The sequence below is a fragment of the Pteropus medius genome, unplaced genomic scaffold (assembly GCF_902729225.1).
Source record: "Pteropus medius unplaced genomic scaffold, Ma_sr-lr_union100, whole genome shotgun sequence".
In the NCBI taxonomy this organism is placed as follows: domain Eukaryota; kingdom Metazoa; phylum Chordata; class Mammalia; order Chiroptera; family Pteropodidae; genus Pteropus; species Pteropus medius.
The window spans coordinates 3,385,364-3,410,072 of NW_024344437.1; the positions used below are offsets into that span (position 1 = coordinate 3,385,364).

The following is a 24,709-nucleotide window of genomic DNA, read 5'->3' on the forward strand; positions in this document are numbered from 1 at the left end:
TGGATTTTCATAAGTCTCTGCGGTGTGCAAAGCATCCATTATGAACCTAATTCGATGTTGAGGACACAGGTCCTGGGTGTTCACGCTTCCCATGACACTGCACTGTCTCTCCATTGCTAAATGTGCAATTCTGGCCTTGATGTCATTTTTTTCTTCTATAACTGCATACTATTCCTTATCCACCACAGATCCTCAGCAATGGAATGAACCTTGCAGGCCCACTGTCCCTGACATAGAGGAGGACAATGAAGAAAAGTCAAATCAAGATCACATTTCTAGTCAGAGGGTATCCATTCTTAGAACCAGCTGAGGCTTCGTGCTAGATACAGCCTGAAGCTGGATACAGCTGATTGATTGGTTTGGCCTCTAAGTACTACTTTTAATTATCTCAATACTCTTAACACATCCGAGCTTCTAACATATCTAGGTTATCTTGTTATTGTTCACTATCATAACCAAGGGCTTGGGAATCCACAGAACAGGCTTCAAGAATTCTTGCCTTTTTTTTTTTTTCCCACTCATGAGCTACATAGCATTATTCTTAAAATTCTCATTTATGACAATGTAGAAATCATACCTGCTTCTGTGCTCAAGTGAATTCCCTGCCTCTCTTTTAGACTGACCAGGGAATTTCAACTTATTCTTCGAGAAGCAGCTCAAATTTCATCTGTGAAGGCCTACATGACACCATCGGTTATAGTTAGGCATTTTTATGACTTTTTTTTACCCAGTAAACTAGCCCTTCAAGGGAATGTCCTGTTTTATTCAACTCTGTAATCTCAGCACCTAAGACAGTACCTGGCTCTTTTTAGATGCATAATAAATGCTGAATAAATGAAGACCTATTGAATGGATTATATGTCACATTCTATATTTCCAAATGAAAATTTTCGACAAAATTTTTAGGCAAAATCAAAAGACAAATAACAAAGTGGAAAATACTTCTAGCAATATGATAAAGGGCTAGTTTCCTTAAAAATGAGCTCTTACAAATCAGTAAGAAACTAATAAACGATCTAATTAAATAAATGAGCAAATGAGAAGAACAGGCAATTCACAGATGCAAATTTCCAGTACATGTAGGAAAAATGGCACCAGCTCATACGATGTAATGGGTACTTTTTTGTTGTTGTTCAGTACACATTACTGCTGCTTCCTTTATGAACCACTCCTTCCCCACTCTTGGTCTACCTGGTTCACTCAGGTGGGCTGACTCCGCTACCTGACCCCCTTGGTGAGCACGCGATCCAGACTTGTCGATCAAGCTTATTCTATCAATATGGTTACTAAGATTAGTATAGAAATGCAGGCATGATTCAAGTGTAACTTTGCTGAAACTATCTGGAAAGAAGCATTCTCTCTTTCTCATGGGGCTACGCAGACATCACTGCTATAACACAGGGAAGCCTGTGCGAGAATTAAGCCAGTCAGGATATCTACTAGAGATGTTGCATCTGATGATCCTGGTGAGCTTTGGATCCAGTTGTCCTGTCCTGGGTAGACAGGCCAATAAAAAGTTTATATTTCGAATTAACACCAGGTTAAGTTGACTATCTGTTACTTGTAACCAAAAGTCAGAGGTACACTTGCAATTCTTAAAATGTCCAACAGAAACTATTTTTAGTCGTTAGATTGTCAAAAATTATTGTTTCACAATACTCAGTGTTGGCTGGGGTGTAGCAAATCATATATGTCATAATACAGTTGAAAGAAATATAAATAGGTATAAATTTCTTGTGGGGCAAACTGGTAGTATTTTTTCAATGTGCACTTGTTTTTGATCCAGTAATTTCACTTTGAGGAATTTATAATATGGAAATAATGAGACACGAGGATATTTCTCACAGCATTTCTTGAAATGACTAAGAAAAAAAACCCACAAAAAAAGCAAAATAAAACAAAAACAACTAGAAGTACTCTAAATGTCCAATAAAGGACTAGTTAAATAAATGATGATATAACCACACTGTTGTGGGTATTATTATGCATCTAATAAAAAAGGCTGATTTGAAAAGATTCCAAAGTAAATTCATTCAATAAGTACTGAGGGCCTACTACATGTCAAAAATTACTTAAGACCCTGGAATAAGATAAATGAGGTTGTTGTTCTTGAAGCTTGCATCCAAGTAAGTGTGTGTGTGTGTGTGTGTGTGTGTGTGTAGAGACAGAGGCAGATGAAATCTAAATAATTAGAGAAATGAGAAAATACCAGACATATGTGCTCTACTGGCAATTAAAGCAATAACTGGATAGTGGCGACATGGTATGGTAACAGGAAAGGCATCTCTCATGAAGAACCTCCGAGGAGAGATGTGAATGACCAGAAAGAATCAGTCACATGAAATTCGGGAATAGGAGAATTCAAGTCAGAGCAGGAGTTAGTACAAAAGCTCTAAAAGGGCCCGATTGACATGTTCCAGGCACAGAAAGAACGATAGTGTGACTCAAGCACGGCAGACAAGAAGCAAGAGCTTAGGAGATGAGGTGACAAAATAGCTTGAGGCCAGTCTTATGGTTTTGCAGTCCAGGGTGATGAAATGCGTTATGGCAAGTGCGGTGGAACGTCAGCGAGTGGTTTTAAGCAAGAGAAAAACAAGTCCTAAGTTAGGCTTTACGAAGTTAACTCCAGTTGTTTTGTGAGTGATATTCAATTATCTTTACTATCTTTTACCAGGACTGAAAAGGCCATTTGCAAAAACAGCATCATGTCGCATTATCAATATTTCTCTAAAAATTCTATACTATATATGTAATATAGTTGCTTAATATTTTCAGTATATACATATTTATATATGTTGATTTTTATATATTTATAGTATACATGTACATATATAATATACTTTTAATCAAATATTCGTAGAAAAGTTTTTAAAGAATATACATGAAACTATAATAACAAAAGATTTTTAATGTTCCCTAACCCTTTTTTACTGTTTGATCAAGAATTTGGTTTATCTCATGTACAGAATTTTAGATGGCTTTTTCAATTATGACCCAGAAATAGCTTTCGAATGTGAACATTTTTACTTTTATACATTTTCATCAATTATAGTAACTTTATATTTTAGCTTGCAAACAATAAACACCATTCATATACAAATATTAATTCCTGTTATCAATCTTCACTGACATTTGAATCACCATATAGCGAAACTTCACTAATTAAAACAAGTTAAATGACAACGTGAGGAAAAAAAGACATGGAGAAGGTAAGATGTTCTGTTAGGATAACTGGCATGGTCTCTTCAATAACCCAACATCATGAAAAAAAGTGTGTGTGTGTGTTGGGGGCAGGGGCGGGAACTTTTCTAGTCTGAAAGACACTTAAGAAACATAAGAATCGAATGTAACATGCAGTCCTTGACTGAATCCTGGCTTGGACAAACCAATTGTTTTTACAGATATATGAGAGATAATTGGGAAAACTTGGTTCTGGACATGGCATTAGATATTAGGGAGTTACTGTAAGTTTTGTTAGGGGTGATGATGGTATTTTGGTTATGTAGGAAAATGTTTATTTTTTATACTAAAGTATTTATGAGTAAAGTATGATATCTTTAATTTACCTTAAATATTTCAGCGAAACAAAAAAAGCTAAAATGATGATAATTATATCATCTAGGTATTGGGTAAGTGTGTGTTAGTTATTATTGGTACTTTTATTTATGTTTGAAAAATTTTATAATAAAAAGTCAAAATAAAATAAAAATGGAGTGTAAAAATCAAGCAAAAATCTTTCAGATTCACACTGTCCTTTACATGGTACCTATGTTTGGGGTTTTTCTTACAGATTGCTTTTAATTTGAAAATTTGCATTTCTAAAATGTGTGAAGATTTTGTTCTTTTAAATAGGTTAAATCTTCCTTTTGCAATTTTATGCACACTTATAATTTGTTTAATATGGTCTTTCACCATCAGGTGAACTTCAGCTAATCACTACACAACTTCCGCATACATTCTTAAGAAATTGAATCTGAAATAATGAAACATTAATAAAAGGGAAGTGTTGAAATTTACATTTTGCCGGCTATAACTGAGTGTCACTTCATTTTATAGTTTTCTACAGGGCAGAGGAACACGATTAATTAAATTATGAAGAGATAAACTTGAGCCAAAGTTGCATTTTGATTAGCCGATTAGCTCATTCACAGATACGTCAGTTCCGTGTAGGGCTGAAGTTACAGAATGACTCACTCAATGCATTTATTTCTTTTGCCTCTTCTGCTGATATCCGACAAGACTGTGCACAGCGCAGGGCAGAGAGGAAAGGTGGAGGGCAGCTATGGGGTAAATTAATCACTAGGCTTCTAAAAACCATTTAAAAAAATATATTCTACTTACTTGTTAGAGGGAAATGCGTAACAAATGAAAGGAAATGCAATTGATATAACAAGAGCCATTACTTCTTCATAGAGTTATAAAGGTAAAATGAGAAAATCAATATCAGATGCGTAACACAGTGCCTGTCATATAATAAGTGCATGTCAAATGTTGGTTGTTATTGTTATCATTATTCCAGAATATTTCCTAAGAAAATTAGTTTTAAATATTTTAGTGAAAAGTAACCATTTTTACATAAAAAAAGCAATGGAGGTAAAGTAAAATATCTTACATATTCATGTGTCAGTTCTAAAACCTTTCTAAGCACTAAGTAGTAGGATAATGACGAGCCTATAAATTAGTTTCAAGATCATCTCTATTTAATATTCTATTTCAGCTAGAAAGCAAGGTTAAAGGGAACTACCTGCCTGTGGCCTAGTTTTGCCGCGATGATGCTACACCTTAGATGTGACATATGGCTGGTCAAACAGAAGCGCAAAGAGCAGGCTTTTACCTTCTACAGGTAGCATTCTCCTCAGAGCACACACTAGACAGTGCTCCTGTTGTTTCCAGCTCCTTCTTTAACAGCTTAAATTTTTCAAAGCAAGACAGACGCTACTATTTTCTTCCCCCTCTCTCTCTCTCTGAAAGGGTAGGACAGTTGGCTAAATGGGAAGGGACAACAAGAGAGGCTAAGCGGGCATGCCACATAAGCAGACAGAACACAGGACCAGTTTGAGAGTTCTGTGTAAATCCCTAAAACTCTCTGTCACCCTATTATATATCTCCATGAAACAACAGTGAAGATAAAAAAAAAAAAAAATCCTCACTATTTCTATTTAACATGGTGTCTGTGAATCAACTTTTTTCCTTGTCTGCACTTTTCTCGATTCTTCTTTCGATTAGAAGAAAAACAGCACAGTATGCCACTGGGAGAGCTAAAAATGACGGTAAACTCTCAAGGGTATGAATCAGTTCTTGTCTTTTTACCTCATGCCTGGCATAGAGTAGGTGTGCAATTAATGCTTGTGTAATGAAAGAATACATGAATGAATAAAATTATTAATTTAGATAAATGCAATTTTGAAATAGATGCCCCTTTGCACTTCTCCCTTGCAAGTTATGCTCTCAGCAAGGGTTATTCTGTGAGTTTAAAACAGTATCCAAATATTGCCAATCAATACCTTGTCTTAAAATAGTACTTTTCCTTCAATACTGCAACATAAGCAGGCTTAACAAAGGTAATTTTCAAACTGGGCTATATGTTAAGGCAACATTCAATATATATTTAGAAAAAAATTCAAATTTGGCAGTAGTTTTTTTGGCAGGTGATATGTAATTAAATTCACACATTCACATTTTTATCTTCTAATGTTTTATATCATCATAGTCAGCTACTAACACGCTTAGTAGTTTTGCCCATTCTTTAGGTTTTGTTGTTAAAACTTAAGCATCAGGTAGATTAGACACCAGAGGAAATAAAACTAATTTCATTTTAGATATTGTTAAGATGAAAAAGAACTGTAGGAAGTTGCATTGTTTTGCCGAGTTGAACGTTTTCCACCTTAACAGCGTAAACCCTTTTTTATTTGGTTTATAGACATTTGACAGTATCGAGGGTGGACGGTTGGAGAGTATTCACACTTCAGCGCATCCATTTGCATTATCACATTTCGAAGCCTCAAGGCATTATCACTTCCTTTTTTTTAAGTAGCATAATAATTTGGGAAAATGGTTATGCTTATCATCATCTGTCAGTCAACAACTCCTAGGTTAACAAAATATATTTTTTCCACTCAGTGAATGGGTGTGTATGTGATGTCTTATGCTCATGTCAATATCAGCAGGACTTGGCTCTGTGATGAAACTATTTCATTTATCAGAGGGCATTGACTGGGAAACAGGAAAATTCCATTTACACTTTAATGAGCAGAGGCTGTGCTTCCTGTCAGAGTCATGTAACCACTGTAATTTAAGAGTAAAGTTCATATGAGTATATGTAAATAACAAAAGCACTAGCATATATCATGTTTGAAGATAGATTTTACTACAAGGTCACATCTCCATACGAAAAATCTGTATAAAATGGGAGAATAAATTTTTACATCCACTGTTGGTTGAATATGGAAAAGAAAAGTCAATGACAGATTGTTTCATTTGCTGTCCATCATGCCAAACAATAAATATAACCTTTAACCTGTATATGTAGTAAATAATACTTGAACCTGTGATGTCTAATTAAATGAAAAGGGTCTAATAAATTTTACTGACAAAGAACTTTCAGACTCCTGTACTCTTTAACTGTTCAATTCGTGGACTAAGAAAAGAGTTAGAATACTATAAATATAATAAAATATTTCACTTTAAATAGATGTGTATCTCAAGTTTCAATAAAAATTTAACTTCAGTATTTTGATGTTTAAGATTCTGATAATTTGACAACTTAGATTAAAAATATTTATTGCATGAAAAAATTTTATATTTTATTAAAAGGTATTGCTTTTTTATAACAACAAAATTAAATCAAATAATATTTTATTAGATTTTTATCATACCAAAGATCGTGAACCCTCAGCTGACAAATATGGAAGTTTGCTCTGTAGTTACCTGCCATTGAATGTCACCTGCATGCTGGGCATCACACTAGGTGCATTTTGTTCTTCCAACAACGCTCTTATGTAAATACTACCGTGTTCATTTTAAAGGCGAGAAAATGAGTTCGGGGAGCTTAGGAAGCATGCCTAAAATCGTATGGCACGAGTCAGCTACGTTTGAACAAAACCTATGTTCTTTCTATGTTCTATTTACTAAACTCTCAATTTTTTTCTCTCGATTTTAATACTGATACAAAGAAAATAAAACAAATGGTTTGGTAATTCTAGAATTAACCTGTCTTAGCATCCAGTAAAAAGAATAGGGGTGCTGTGTGATTCTGACTCTACCTTGAGCTCCTGCCATAGGAAGTGTCTGGCTTGACTCATCTCCATTTAGCATGTCCCGCCCCTCAAGGATTCGACTTCCCATGTAAATGTTACCTGAGTGCTACAGAAGTGGATGCAGCATGAACTTGGCAAGAGCCAGGAGGCCACCCTCAGCTCATACTGTCACCCCATCCATATCATCAAAGCCCCGGGGATATATCTGGGGCAAAGACCTTATTTTTACTTATTTTGCTTCTCAGTTTTGGTTCTCGTCTGCACGATCTTATAAAAATATTGTTATTTTTTTTCAACATGCTTTTGCTACATATTAGATGCTGTTTAAGAACAAAGTAGACAACCATTGTTTTGTCAATACCGTCTGAACATCTTTTGGAGGAGTATGCAAGATATGCATGTAAGAGTTGAATTGTAGACCTAGAGCAGATACGATATGGGAAGAGATATATCCAGGTGTACCCGGATGTTTAAAACTCTTATGCACCCCTCTCATTTGCCTCTTCCATGAAGCCACCCAGGCTTACTCAAGAGATAGCTCCTTCCTTTGCACTGAGGGCAGATCCAGGTTTGGCGACACACAAGCAATTTGTAGGAGGTGGGGCTCTTTAAGAAAATGAACATAAAACTATGAACAAAGTTAGGAGCATGGTATGAGAAGAAGTCCCTGAGATTTGAGGGGCTTTGAAGTTTTAGCTTCATTAGCTTTATGGTAAATTTATCCTGACTCCACTTAATGTGCATATATTATAACTGTATGTATGTAATAATCAACCTACTGCCTATTGGTTTTTTCCTCTCATAACCAATGAATATTCCTTGGGAGTTGGGGCTATAAAGCCCTCCTAATATCACCTTACAAAGCTATTATGTATTGTTATGTGTATACGAACCTGAAATTTATTTACTATTCTCTAGATTATATAAATCATAAAGAAGAAATTCTCAGATACACTATCTGACACTTTATATAAGTGTCAAACCCACTTTCTTTAGGGAACAAGAATCCAACTTTCCTCTGGGCAGCTCTCACCCTAGTCTTCTTAGACAGGGCCTCGGGTGATCCTGACTCTACCTCGAGCTCCAATCATGGGAAATGACTGGCTTAGCTCATCTCTAATGAACATATTCCATCCCTCTGAAGCAGCACCAGTGATGCAGGCGGAGACATTGTCTGGGATTTCTGGGAAAGAGGTTTCTTCTGTCTTTCGTGAGAGCTACTTGGTAAGGTGTGCTCTTCCTTTGGGTAGTATGATGTGAGGTCTGGAACTGTTACAGCCATTCTGCCAATAAAGGGAGCGCTTGGGGTTACTGGAGGCCATTCCCACGGTTGGGACGGCAGAACGGAGTGATGGAAAGAGCAAGGTACTCGGTGGCATTGTCCGCGTCACTTGAGAAAATCTTGCTGAAAACTAAACCTTCCTCCGAATTTTTCAGTTATAAGAACCAATAGGAACCCATATCATTGCTTTATTATCAAGCTAATTTGAGCTGGGTTGTCTGAAGCTTTCATTCAAAAGTCTTAACTTATATAACATAGAATTTCATGAAGCCAGTGTTATGTAGGGGTATAAAGAAAGAAAAATAAAATTTCAATTTCTGTAGGACTGTTCATTTCATAGCATCTTAATTTTTTATTCTGTAAAGAATATAAACATTATTTGTTATTTACTGAAATAAATTCTAGAATTATTTACTGCTAGGAATTACTACTTGAATCCCAATCTTTGTTTAGGAAAAACTTCTCTTGTTGTTAGAGATCTTTTAGAATGTTCCCGGTTAATGATACCATTCAAATGCTCCAATTCTTCCTTGATCTTTTAAAAAGTAACAAACTCTCTATTAAAATTTTTCATTTGCAATATTAATTAAAAGTACAAGGATTTCAGGTGCTCCTTAGTGGTCATTTCTTCACTAAAAAATATTGCATCATTAGTAGTTTTTTTTCTTCCAATTATATTACTATACTTCAAATGTCATTTTCCCATTAGGCATATAATATGATATATTTTCACACATTAAAATCCTGTTTATTAATGATTTTTATACAGGAAAGTCTTGGGTTTCTAGCCCATTTGTAAGAAGTTCCTATTAAGAAATTCAATGAAGCATGGAAACAATGCGAGAGTAATTTATTAAGATATCAAGGGGCTTTAATTTGCTAACATTTTCCTATCATGTTAATACGACAGAATATAAAGACCAAATTGCTAAAGCATGGAAAAGAGTAGAATTGGAAGAAAAAGCTATCTATCTTTTAAGAGCTCGTGGTTTCAAATGTTCACGAAATGAAGGACTCCATGTTTGCACCAAAGAACCGTTAGTATTCATGTTGCCTAACTTATTTAGGCTCGGTCTGTTTACCTCCTCTAACTATTAACACTATGTACAATTAGGAGGGCACATGTGAGTCACAAAGGGAATAGTTATGCCAAAAGGAATGTCAAACAGATAACGTTTAAAAACTTGAAGAATATTTATCTATTCTAGTTACATCAGAAATAGTGATTTCTTGATTTAATTGATCTCATCTTTTTTACATAGACAAAAAAAATCTATAATTACTAGCAAATATTTTACCACGTATCTTCTATAATCCATGTTAATCAAGGCCATATTTTCTTTGGTTAGGATAGTGTTTCAAGAACATTTGAGTCCAATAATTAGAGTAGCTGAATGGGCACTCTCTAATTAAACCTATTGTCACAAAGGCTGGCTTCACTGACTTCTGGTAACTGTCCGAGTTTTGTTTCAGCTTTAGACTGAACTCTTTCCAAGAAGTCTGCACCTATGTCTGTTTTATTAACTCCTGTGCACGCTTCCACCTAGTTTAGTGCCTGACACATAGCGAATGTGTGATAAATGTTTGTTGACTGAATTACTGAAAGAACGAATAAATAAATGGAGGAAAGAAAGACACCTTGGTCTATAAGCTTCCTTTCACCATGATATCCCAGTTGATTTCAAAAATAAAGGCCACTCTTCGCTGTCATAAAAATACTCGAAAATAGCCATAGTGGTAGTCGGGTCATGAGGTTTTAATATTATGTATCATGCTATTTGAGAATGTACCTTTAAATTTTATATATATGTTTCATAGTATCTGTTACATAATGGCCATTCACTTAATGTTAAATAAAACATTATTCTGTTTAAGGAACGAGTTTAACAGTTTTCATCCTCACATTGATAAGTTAGTTTGGTTTTGTTTTACACTCAAAGGTTATACTTCAACCTTGGCAAGTCATGTCAAAAATACATACCCTTCAAACGTTCTAATTCTAATACAGAAGTAACAGTATATATTTATCATCATTATTTGAAAGACAATTCAAAGTATACCGCCTATGTCAATGATTTACTATATTATCTTATATTTACTATAGTATTAGCTAATGCTGATATGCCAGGCGCTATTCTAAGTTCTTTCACTTATCAACCTTGAAACCCTCACAACAACCCTAATATTATTGTCCTTTTTATACAAGGGAAGAAACTGAGGCACAGAGAAATCAAATACCCTTGCTTAAGGCCCCAAAGCCAGTAAAAGGCAGAATTAGGATTCGAATCGGCAGTCTGGCTCCAGAGTTCTGGTTCCTAGCCACTCTTTACTACCCCTCATGTACTTCTCTCTATGTAATATGGTATACTTATTATTTAATTTGTCGAGAATGGTTTTGTTATTTAGGTCATCTGTAACTAGATTTGCTCCTGGAGGACAGGCCCCATGAATTATAATGCTTCTATCTACCCCAGTCTGAATAATCACTTGCACATGGTAAATAGTTCAAGGCTTTTGTTCAATTACACTGGGAAAATTACTATATTTGCAGCCAAAGTGGAATTCAATTGCTGACTTTTTTTTTTTTTAACCAGCTGTGTGACTCTGTAAGATACTGGGGAAAGTGATCTCTTAGGTCCCTTTACTACCTATAATATCATAACTAAAATTAGCAATGAGCTAGCAACTAAGATTTGATAAGAGATTCACATAAAATAGAAGCATTAGACAGTGAAGGACAGATAATATGTGAAAATGAGTAGTCAGGCTAAGAAATATTCCATGTGTAATAATAATAGCTAATATTTACGAAGGGCCTCCACGTATCAAGTACCGTTACTTACTGTCTTTGCACACACGCTATTTCATCTTTACAACTGTATGGGGTAGGACAGTATTATTACTGTCATATTACAAATGAGGAAACGGGCTATGAGAAAGTGGTTTCAGCTCACAGAACTAGTAAGTAGTGGGATACGGAACGTCAACTTGGGCAGATCTAGTTTTCAAAGGCTCTCGAGAAAAGAGGCGACAGAAGGTATGTTGAGTGAAAAACAATCTGGATTAATTTTAAATTGGTTGCCATGAGTGTCCTGGACTCACAGGGCTTATGCTCCCCTGGCCACAAGCTCCTCAACCCTACCCCAACCAAAATCAAATGCATGCACACATGCCTTTTAATCGACTGTGGGACGTTCAATCAGACAACCAAAATGGCAGAAAAGAGAGAAATTCAGAGTGAGTGGGTGGAGCCTTAATATGGCTAAAGTACATAATCTTTAGGGTCTGGCTCTGAGATTATTTTAGCCCATAAAGAAGCTTTTTGGGCTTAGTTCCTAGCTCTTCACTGTACTTCAAGGAGTTCAGTATCCACTTAAGTTTCCTCTGGACAAACCAAAGACATGTTTTTGTGAACTAACCAAAGACATGTTTTTCATTCTCATCTCCCATTATGCATTTTTTCTTCCCAGTTTTGGAGACACACGTTCGCTCTCGTGTCTTACCAGATCGTTGATAAATTGCTGTGCTCCATTCTTTGCACTATTAAGCTCCCTTACAATGTGGTACGCGTGTGTGTTACAGTCAAGACAACATGCCTTATCACTTAATGAATGCATCACAGAAATGATTTGCTATTACATTTTGTACTAATTTCAGGTTTCTTTTCCGTGACCTTTAAAACCTAGGATATCTGAGCAACCTCTCCCTACATCTGCTCTTTCTCAAATATCCATTTCGTTTTCCCTATACTAGTGCTAGTCTGTCTTCTCGCAGCTTAGTTCCTATGCTAAGAACTGATGAAATTAAGACGCTAATTACAAAAGACAACCAGGTTTGCTGTCATTTAAACATTAACTGAATACATACGATCGGGTAGAAATGCTTTTAGAACACAGTCTTACGAAGAAAACTGACTTCTATATATTTAGCTCACCTTTGATAGATCCCTGAAGTTTCCTGGAAGAGTCAAGTCCAATTCTTCTGATTCATAGTTTGTTAAAACCCATGGAAAAACTGGGTATTGGTTCAGATCATTATACGTCCGTCCTAGAAAAGAAAAAGAGAAAATGATAACCCACTGACTGCTTATGAAATTGTTCTTATTCTCATAATAGATAAGGCAACTATTGAATTTCAGAAGAAAAGTAACTCTTTTGTTCGTTGAATATGTAGTTATTTAATCAAAAGCACTCATAACATGTTTCAAGCAAATTCACTCAATAATAATTAATAACTACGATCACTTTTTTATAATACAAGCTTGTGTTAAGATGCTAGCTCTTTATCATAATTGATTTCTCTTTTCTTGTGGGCTACCCCACACTTCTCAGCTTCCCTTACAAGTAGCTGTGGCCACGGAAATTAGTTCTAATCTACAGAACATGATGTGACGTGCACTTCCAGGCCTGGCCCACTGCGGCTTGCTACATGGCTGCCTCCACGTTCCATTTCTCTTCTGCTGACTATGATGAAGATACTGCTGCCATGTTGGAAGCAGAGCCTTGTCTGCCAGGGACCCTGGAAGTGATCATGAAGGAGGTCACCTTGCTGACCTACGTAGCTGTAGGTTATGTGATAGTCTTCTATCGTAATGAGTGTATATCTAGAAGTTATATTGTCAGTATGAAGAATACTATGTTAAGCTTATAACAAAAATCAATGGAGAGAATTTGCAAGTTAACAGAAGTACTCTGAAGCCAGTATGAATAAGTACAGAGGCAAATGTCATATACATATTTTTCACTCCTTTAAGTCCATGAATTTTTTGTTTTTATTTTTATTTTTTTGTATTATGTTGTTTCATTTCAGTGAAGAGCTGCTGGATTTTTTTTTTTTTTGATAGAATAATTTAAGTATTTCAGGTAGGATGCTGAAGTATAGTGGGAATGTGGAAAGTTTACGAAAAGCACAGCACTGGGTCACCTTCATAAACTGGTACTGAAATAAAATATAATCCAATGAAATTAAGAGAATCACTATTAAAGAAACAGGGTCCAAAGAAAACTTTTGTTGAATAAGATTATATTTTGTAAAATTGCGTTATGATCTAATCATAAGTAACTTTCTAGATTTCCATTCAAATTCATACAAAGTAGCTATTTCCCTGATATTTACACTAATACAGCATAACAGTAACACAGATGTGCATACATTGTCTTCTTCATCATCAAGGAGTGACATTAAATGATACCCACTCTCAGAGCAATTGGTGAATGTGACTGTGCAACAGGAAAAACAAGCCTCAATCTGAGGAAGAACTAAATCTGCTAATTATTACAAGCATCAAATCCAATTAATTAATTCATTTAGTAAACATTTGTTGGGTGACCATTTAGTATAACAACCTCTGCATTCGACAATAAAACTCCATACTGCTTTTAAATACAGACTGATATAGGTGTATATCGTATGTAGGTAACTGACAGAAAGCAGAGTTGCTTCCGTTTTGCATTTCCTGGAAGTTGTACTGAGAACTTCACATTAAACTGGAAGGCAATGCCTGCAGCTAGACAGCTCGGCCGATGGGTGTGCCTGCTCTATGTCTGTAAGTGTACTATGAAGAATAACACTACCGAGAATAAACAATAATGTGGAACCTTTACTAAAGTCTTCTGTACATGAAAACGTTCTGCTAAAGCACTGTCATTGTAAAATACACAGTGTGAGATTCTCAAATTTTAAAGTTAGAACTTAGGACAACTGATTACTCTCAGTACTTTTTCTATACAGGTATATACACAGTCTAGATTGGCTAGGCAGAGCTATTTCTGGGATTCTAACTGGGCCCATGGCATATTCAGTGCTCTACCATTTTCTGGGTTACTATTCGACTTAAAAAATCTATAGATTTTAATGAAAAATAGGTCTCCCAGTAACTAAGTGTATTTTTATAGAATAATGGTGATATTTATAAAAGATATATTTATATTACTTATATAAATCAATCAATAGCTAAAAATTAGATACCGTAATTGTTTTTAAATTTTCTGATGAAGTTTTATAACTTATATACTGAGGGAAAAACTATCAAAATAAAATAAGTAAAAAGCCAGTTTACATTAAATGTAACATATAAACACAAATAGCATAAAAAGAGACCATATTTAAAGACACTAGCCTTTTAATAGAAATGATTCTAATGCAGGAAAAGATATAAAGGTATTTTTGGAAAAAATACAAAGAAAAGAAAGCATCATCTTTAACATACAGTAAAAGCTGACAGATGCTAATAATCATGGAGTATGGCAATTGGTCTGTCCTATACTTTTTTGCAACTTACTTTTAATAATCTTTGGAAGATTCTTTAAAAATAACCGTTAAGGAAAATTTAATTTTTAAATTACTAAAGCTTATAGCTCCTTTTTAATTCTAATAAATATAATGAACTTTATAAATAAATAGACTTACATAATCACATTCGAACTTTTTAAAATAAAAATTTCTACATAAAAGCCTTGCAACATGGGCATTCCGTATTTATTTTTGACTTGAATTAAAAATTTGATATGTTTAAAAACCACATGAACAAAAAAGGATGATTAAATGGTACTCTGGGATTTTGCATTCATAAGTTTTAGCCGTGTGTTAACATTATTACTTTAATTAATTTACTGAACGCTATGAAATGAAAAATAAATACTGTTTCCTATATTAAGCAAAGAAGTAAAATAATTCCAAAGTAATACCTGTTAGGTTCTGGCACTTCTAGGTATTTATTTATCAATTGTTCTGGTTTTAAATTTTTTTAGAAGAACTTAAATTTAGTAAATAACCTTGTGCTATTATTGGTAGAGTATTTCTGTATTTTCTTTTCCAGCGGTAATAAGTGCAGATTTTTTTTTTTACTAACTATGCTTATAAGGATTTATCTTAGCTGATGGATATTAAATATTGCAAGCCTATGACACTAATCTACTCAAACAATAAAAGTGAAGCACAGTAAATGAGATCTCAGAAATACCGGATACATTTCTTCACTTAAAAAAAAAAAAAACTTTTTAATTAAACCATCCAATTTAATGTTTTTATATGGCACTTTCGTTTTGAAGGTAAAGTGATCTAGAGACAGCTGACAAAGAAATTATAACTGCAATTCCTTGGTGAAAATGTTAATGACAGCAAAATATTGTTTAATTAGATGATTGCAGCATCTGGATTAACACTCTTTAAGAGCGATATTCCTGTGCTTGTCTGCTTCTTCACACTTTACAGACATTTTGTCATCTCTAGGTCATTAGGAAAGAATTTTTAATGATTTTTCTAGAAGCAAGCAGTTCAAGTTACATCTAATTAGATGACAATAATAAGCCCAACACATGCAGTAGCTAAATATATACATAATTAACCAGGGAGGGCTTGTACATCACAGAGTAAAAAAGTGGAAAATGCTAAACAGGAGAAAAAGGTTGGGGTTGGGGAAGTTGTGCTGAATTCATTAGCTGATCATATGAAAAACAACTCAAAAACCTTTTAAAAATTCTCAAACCTAACGGGATCATTTACATGAAGCTATGTTAGCAATCATTCTGTTGTGTTGTTTTTTTTTAAGCGAGAATGCCAGATTTTAACATCTTGTTCATAGTATCTAATAAGGTATAAAATGAGGCGTAGGTTGTACCTTTCAGAACATAATGAACAGAAATCAGGTCAGCTCTAGGAATTAGAGGTTGAAATCACATTTTTAGTCCAACTCTAGGCATCATTAAAATTCATCTACATAATTTTCCAAAACTTAATATTCTTTGAAAACGAAAAAAACCCGCATGGGTTACAAAATAGTGAAATAAGTTATACCACAGTCCTAAATTAGACTTTCATACAGTTTTAAAAATTATGAAAAGTTAAAGGATATTTTAAAGAATATTTAATGAAAAGTAGGATCTGACCCTATGTATGTAGCAGGTTCCCGACAATGTGCCACGTACAGAAACAGAAAAAGAGGAAGAGAAAAAACCACCAAAATGTTCACTCTGATATTTATGGCTATGCTTATCAGCGATCTAATTTTTTAAATTATAATTTTCTATATTTCCAATTTTCTACAATGAGTACTTATTAAGTTAATAAACAGAACAAAATAAAGGCCATGAAAACACTCATGGGCTTTTAGGTGTCTTTTAAAAAACCATGTTTTCTGAATATTTGACAAACTTCTTTTATTACGTAAAGTATCTTTGCAAAATTTATATGCATATAGTAAAATATGCAATTATATACATATAGTAAAATGCAATTATGTTTATATACACGTCACATGAGAGTCTAAAAACCAGTAATGCATTAATACTCATACACTGTTGCCGTATGATTCACAGTCTTATTTTTAAAAGCATCTAGAAATGAGAAAAGCAAAATCGGTCAAGTATGACAGACCTCGAAAAAATGAAGAGCAAGGAATGTATCATAAAATGTACTTTGCATTTCATGTTAAAATAATAGTTTAGAAAAAAGAGATAAATCTGGGGGTGTAAGACAGTAAATCGTCTTTTAATAAACATAAATTTATTAAATCACATTGACCTATATGTTTTAAAATGTGAAGCCAGAGAAGATTGTTTTCATCTTCTCAATCACATTCTAATTCTGTAACTCTTCTCTTTAATCCAGGGAATTGAAAGAATCTCTCACTCAGTAATTCTACTGAATAGATCACAAAAGCATGCAAACACAAAGCATAAATGTTAATTCAGTTCAATTCGATGGGTATCTACTGAGCAAAACTTTTTTTTCTTAGTGACCTCATAATCTCATTGGAAAGATGAGATACAGACATAAAATGCTATGGACACACTATCATAAGTGCCAAAATGTGTGACACAGACAATACTATAGAAGATGTGAGCACTACAGACAATACAGTCATTACTAGATATGTCTTTTAAAGAATGTGGATGTGGATGCAGCGGTTCTCCAAGTGCGGATCCTGGACAGTGGCAGCAACATCACTAGAGCCTTGCTGGAAATGCAAATTCTGAATCAGGGTCTCTGGAGATGGGGCCCCGTGATCTGTGCTTCAGCAAGCCCTCCAGGTGATCGTGAGAACCGCCAGGACCCTGGATGCTGGGGTGGCGGCTACGTTGCTGGTATTGTAGCTGGTGGTGCTCAGGAGTAGCCACCATCACCACCCCAGGTGCACCTCCACCTACTGATTGCAGAGTGGAGGTAAGGAAGTCTGGCCCCCACCGCAAGGCAAGACAGCGCTGACCGTCACCCCAGCATCTGGCTCCCTGGGGGATCTGCTGAGACCTATGCTGCCTTGGGGTTTGATTTAGCCTTCTGTCCACTTCTACTTTCTTCACTCCCCTACAGATGTTGGTCCCAAAGGGACTCTCCGAGAAACTCTCTGCAAACACATCTACGTCTCACAGTCTGCTCTTCTGACCCGACACCTGGCCGAAAATAGTACCAGGTTCTATCTCAGAGACGGTAATTCCAGGTCTACTTCTAGTAGCTACAAAAGTCACGACTGTAAATGAACTTCGAAAGCTTCTTTTGATGAAATTGTTTAAAATCATTACTCGTTTGGGTTTTTAAGGCAGTTAATAGAGTAAAGCTGATGACGAGCAGGAACACTGAATGGCGTCATGGCTACCTGCAGCTGGCCAGACAGCGGCTGAGTGACGCTCGAAAGCCAAACAACCTGCCTTAGAATCCTGACTCCATCACTGACCAGCAGCCTGACTTTGGGAAGTTACTTAACTTCTCTGTACCTTATTACCTCACGTGTGAAACGAGGACAAGAACAGAATCTAAAACTTGGGTTACTGTTGGGACTGAATGAATAAACACATATAAAGCACTTAGAATGATGTTTAGAACACTGTAATTACTCAATAAATGTTAACAATAATTTACTATTTTTTTCTGAATGTTGACATTAATATTAAAGAAATGTTTCAAGAATAATAAAGCTAAACAAAGAAATAATAAGAATAATATTTTTTTCTGAATTTTGATATTAGGAATAATTAAAAAAATGTTTAAAAAAGAGTATGGTAAGATACAAACCAACTATTTCTTGGCTTGGATCTACTCAGTAAATTTGTCAATAAGAATACTAACATCCTGTCAAAAAATGATAAATTTTAAGTTTCAATTGATTGACATAAACATTTACTGAACAATAACTGTATTGTTGAAACCATGCTATATGACAACATGATAATTTAGTGGAACCTGTGCTAGTAAAAGTGATATTGGACGGTCTGACATCTTTATTCTGTCGTTTATTCCAGGACCCTTAAAGAACTCTGAAAAGTATCCCAACAGAAGAGATAAATGGATACACAGTATTCTGCACAAATTGGAAAAAAACAGGCAATTCTAATTACTTCCCTGACGGGCTTTAGTGAAGCTTCTCCATAAAACCATCACCCAAATCTTTAATGCAGGTGCTCAGGACAAGCCGGCACTCCTGCAAACTTCAGGATGATGGCGAGGGAAGTATCAGTGGGATTACACCCAGGGACAGCAGCTCAGGATGTTTATATTCATAAGTTTTTCCAACTGTCATTCTACTTCCATATAGTTTCATTTTGCCTGGATAATTATGTATGACGAAATCCTTTAAGAGTTAATTTAAAGCCCATCTTTTCTATGAGGCTTCCCTTGATTAGCCTGTCTATCTCCTCATCTCTGACTTCTCTTAACTTTTATTACAGGTGATGGCACTTAATTGCATGCTTTCTTGTACTAAATGTCTTTACATGCAAATATTGTTCCAATAGTTAGCTCTTAAAGGACTCGAGCAATGGTGCTCAAACTTTATACATCAGAACCACCTAGAAGCCTTGCTAAAATGAAAATGTTTGGGCCCCACTCCCAGAGTTTCTGATTCAGTAGGTTTGAGGAGTCTGAGAATTTACATCTCTCATAAGTCCTCAGGTGATACAGATAACTGCAGGTCAGGGGACACTTTGCCAACCAATTTGCCTGGGCCTGTTACAGTGACCTCTACTTTTTGTATAATGACATTGTATATAGTGTCATTTATGTCTCTCTCTCTCTCTCTTTTGACATATCTGCATCCATTACTCTAATCCAACTCTTCACTCCACATTTTCCTTTTTCTTGCAATGCTCCCTGCTTACTTTCTAGCGAATTCTTACTCATATTTCAATTTCCAATTTAAATGTTGCCTATGAGAAAGTTTTTCTGATCTCTTGGTTATAAGTAATATGCCTTCCAAACCTGTGACTCCAAATGACTTTGTACATCCTCTCGTCATAATAAATAATTATCACCTTTTCCTGGAATTTCTGGTGTATATGTATGTTTTCCCGAGTATACTATGATCTCTTCAAAGGCAGAGACTACACTCTACTTCCTCTGTAGGATCAGTGCCAAATGGAGTGTGTGTTCAGCACGTACTTACTGAAAGGATGGACACACTGACTTCACATCTAGAGTCCTGTTATATACTCTTCTAACAGTTCTCGCTAACTTTAAGCTATCTCATTTCCGATTCGTGTCATACACGGTTATCAGTTTAATTTTCCTAAAACTCCATATTGTGTTCCCCTCTACTCCAAAATGATCCTGACCCTTCGAAATCTAAGATCAGGCTCTTACAATCTGGTTCTTACTTACAGCTCCAATATTATCTCCTATTGTTCTTTGCTTCAGCCAAGATACGATACTCAAGTCCACTGAACATATTACACATATCTGACTGGTAGAAATTTGTAAAACTTTTTGCTCTTTTTCCTCCGCAGACAAACACAGTTTTAGGATTCCCCACTCTGCTTAGCTCTTGCAGCATTCACTCTTAATAGCACTCATTCAGTATTTCGCATCAGGGGTCTTAAAACGCTCTCTTATTTATGTATGTTTCATTTACCCATCTAGTTGCAAGTGTTCTGAGTTCCTATCCCTATTTTATACTTCTTTCTATCTCACTGTCTACACAATAGACAGTCTTTAATGTTTAGATATAATCATTGTCAAGGAAATATCCAACATATTCTTTAAAAAAACCAAAATCCAGTGGCCTATACATTCTTTTATGTCATCAAATAGAAGAGACTCGATGATTCATGAGAGAGTAAGAAGACACTTAAATTCCCCTTATGATCCGCATGCTCTGGCCCAGAAACCCAAAGACTGTCTCAACCAGAAAAAAGTCGATAGTGCTCAGGTGCAGCTTTAGAAGTGATCACAATGTTATCTCTAGTCAGACTGCAATCCTTCTAGAGCTAGACAGAGAGAGAAACTGCCAGAAGGCAACAGGCATGAAGTGGGTGGTGGTGATAGGTAGTACTGTACCATATTGGGGAAAATACATCTGTCACAGGTAAAATGTAGCGGGAAGGGATGGACTCGAGAAGAGTCCTTTAGAACAATGAACTAGATAACAGTCCATCCAGAGGGACAGAGAGAATCCCATCTTAGAATCGCAGAACTGTTTAACACAAATGCCAGCTCGACTGGAAACTGAGCTGGGAGTGAGGTATATCGCCCTGTCTTCTAGTTTCACATCCAACATCTCCAAAGAGCTAGCACAGTCAAGGGAAAAAGCTCATGTGCCCACCTAAGACATACAGTAGACAAGGAATCTTGACAGTTCTCAAGAACAGATAACAAAGAACCTAATACGGGGAATGTGGAAAAATACTGCAGAAGAATGTAAAGAGAACATTTTCCCGAAAATCAGGTAAAGATTCATGTAGCTGAAAATAATATACTATATTTACAACAAGAAAATTTTAATAGAGCGTTTGAAGTCCTTTTATGCAAAAATATATAAGCTCCAAAACATGACAGTTTAATAATAATATGGATTCTGGGTAGTAAGTTATATTGACAAAGATAAGCAATGAATAAGGAGTAAATTGAGTTAAAGTTCTTATCTTACATAGGAGGGATTAAAAATGTTGATTTATTTTTGAGTTCAAAAATAAAATACATTTTACGGCATTTTAAAAAAATTAAACATATCTCTAGGAGAATCGATAATAAGATACCTACATCCTAAGTCACTAAAAAAAGGGCAAATATTTACTTACATGACCAGAGAAAAAGAAAACAATATGAAAAGCAAGAAAACATTAAAAACAATAGTATAAAGATGCTATGAGACCAAACATATCAGTTATTACAACAGATATAAACATATTAAACATGGCTACTGAAGGTTAAAAGTCCAAGACAAAGTCAGCAGGTGTGAGGTTCTACCTCTTTTTTCCTTGGCATTGAAGTGTGTCCTTTTTTACTATGTCTTGCTGTTTACCTAAATATGCCAATGAAACTAAATTGTTTACATTTCAGATATTTAAGTTTCTTCTGTCTATATATGTAAAAAACATGTGCTAATTAAATAGTATACACTTTCTTTTTGTCTTTGAAATAGTAAATAGGTTTAAGATAAATACGTTATGTGTAACGATATATGAATAAATACAAAATACTTCTTGAAGATCTCAGAAGATATATGTATATAATGGAGATGTGTACATAAAATTTATAATATGATTTAATATGTCATAAAATAGTCCTTTGAGCGTACCTCTAGTATCCTATTAGCAAATACGTTACGATATGTATTAAATAATTAAAATGCAAAAACGTTTCAAACAACATTTTTATTCTTTTGTTGAAAAACATGAGTTTTAGTCTATATATTTAATACATATCTATCATTCATATTTAATATATACCTATAGCATCTATACTCATACATATATGATAGATTTACAGAGTATATTATATAGTAATCCTTTTAAGCTATGATTCAGAGAACACAGCTTTAAATTCATGGTTCTGAGTAGTCATTCATAACAGGAATAATAGTTAAGCATATGTATTTAAATAGTTATTTAAATTCATCTGAATGCAAAAATTTTTGTAGCATCTGATTTATAAAAGTAAACTCTGTAATTCAACACGAATAAGGGTTTTTGTAGTTTAACTTAGGAAAAAAGAAAGAGATACTTAAATCTCATAGACCATTGACAACCACTGATTTAGCAGAAAAACAGAAACACTATCCTCTTTTAATTTACAGGCATGGTACTGCTGAGGTTGATGGCAGCTACGCATCATTTGAAATGTAATCTGATTTTATATTTTTATTTGAAAATTTTAAGAACAAAAAATGCTGTAACCTAATCATGCCATAATCCAGGTGACATCTGTACTAGGCAGAATCCCGTTGTGATTCTCCTGTCTGGCTGCTATTGTGGAGAATGACAAAGTAGTGAAATTACATTTTCCTATTATTATTTCCAGACACTCTCTGGCAATGGTTTGTTGACTCTAATAAACCTTCAGACAAAGCTGTCAGCAAAGAAAAGGGCAGAAGGAGAGCAAGAAAAAGCCTCTTCAACAATAAAAGCATCTAGAGCCTTGGTACGAGCTTGTACATTTTCTAATAACATTTAATGTGAGTGCTTCGATATTTAGTCCAATGCTGTATTTGAATTCCAAAGAGGAAAATGTATTCCATCAAGTCACATTACCCAAGATTTTGGTGAAAACGAACCTATGAGATTAAAGAACGAGATGTCTTACCTGCTATAGTATTAAGAAACATCAGATATTCGAAGTTTGAAATTTCCCTTCTTTGCCAGCGCTGAGTCATGTTGGAAGATTTATAAAGCTGACGAGGAGTGGCCAGTGATATCCTCCTAGCAATTAAGAAACCACAACAGAAGAGTCTCTTTTCACTCATGACTTCTAAAAATTCAATATTAACTATATACCTGGATTTGAAACCATTCAGTTTAAAATAATCAATGGTCTATCCTTCTTAGATTAATTATAAAATATATTTTAATTGTAGATATTAGCAATATCGAAAATTCTGTTATACAGAAGACATTTATTTACTCAGGATACGCCAATATGAAAAACACCTATTTGAATAATATGGCTGCAGATGGGCATTTTAAAAGTTAATAAAAACAAAAAAAGGTGAAACCATATTCAAAATAAGTCCAAGTAGCTTTTAAACAATACAGCAAATCTACCCCATGCTAAGAAGCTAGGTAGGTAGGTAGTCAGGAACAAGCTTATAAACATTTGACTTAAACCTCATACAACAACGGCCTCACTAAACATTTTCCACCTGCCTCCACACTCAGTGTGCACACGTGCACAGCCTCTACCCATATAATACACGTCCTTCTTGTGATGTACAAAACAAACAGTTGGGAACTTTGAACATGTATGAATTCAGAAGAAGAGATATAGAAATGGCTTAAGGGAGTAATCAGGATAATTTGAATAAATTATGAATCTTTGGAGGTTCAATGTGTTTATCCAAAAAATAATGAAAGTCAGCTGTATTTGTAAAAGTACGATAAGGCTAATGAGTTTCTAAAATGGTCACCACTTAAGACAGAGGTTCCCAAATTCTTCAGTTCATGCCACTCTCAGTGTCTCAGGAATTGTCATGTCACTCTCTTGGGCTGGGAGTGACATGACAGAATTCTGTTTACTAAGTAGTTATGTCTAAATAGCTTAATAAATACTTAAGTCTTAACAACTTAGTAGATGTTTGAAAATATTATAGTCATATTTTTATTTCATTTTAATAACCACGATTACTCACTAAAGAACTAGGCACATCGTTAGCCAGCGCACAGCTTCTTAAACCTCGGAATCCTATGTACCGTCACCATCTGCATTTCCTGTTCCACAACAGTTGTCATGCAATATTTGTTTTTGTCTGTTTGTTTGTGTGTTTACCACAGCAACCCTCCAAATCTAGTTTCACAAAACTGAGATGTCAAGAACGCAGAGCTATCTAATGTAGAAACTTAGAACGAACTTGACCTAAGAGTTTGTACGGTGGTTGACGGCTGTTTTCCTAAAAATACAAAATGCCTTGCAGCAGCCCCGCAAGTTCATGGCGATGTCCTGCGGCTCCTTGGTGTTCAGTTGGGGAACCATGGACTTAAAACTAGTTTTGTCATTCATGAATTATTATCAAATATTTCTGTTCACATGGAATATTCACAGGCATTGCCCTGTACACAGTAGGAGCTAAACATACATTAGTTATGGGAGAGGAGGGAGGGAAGAAGGACGGGAAGAGACTCATGATCTCAAAATCAAATCTGAATTAACAATTTTAAGAATAATTATGTGTAACTCAATGCTTAAAATATTAACTTAATAAACTGTAGTAGCCTGGTCGCATATTAAATTTTTTGAAGAACTTTCCTAGTTG

The 24,709-nt window shown here is 35.0% G+C and overlaps 1 protein-coding gene across 13 annotated transcripts in view; it reads right to left on the reverse strand.

Moving 5' to 3' along the window:
• NBEA (neurobeachin) overlaps positions 1–24,709 on the reverse strand; it is a 629,692-nt gene that overhangs the window by 78,600 nt on the left and 526,383 nt on the right. For all 13 annotated transcript variants that reach the window (XM_039873014.1, XM_039873019.1, XM_039873011.1 and 10 more), the window contains 2 exons: positions 23,047–23,162; positions 12,473–12,585 (listed from right to left, as the gene is read on the reverse strand). In XM_039873014.1, coding sequence (XP_039728948.1) covers positions 12,473–12,585; positions 23,047–23,162 — 229 coding nt within the window. The remainder of the gene's footprint in view (positions 1–12,472; positions 12,586–23,046; positions 23,163–24,709) is intronic.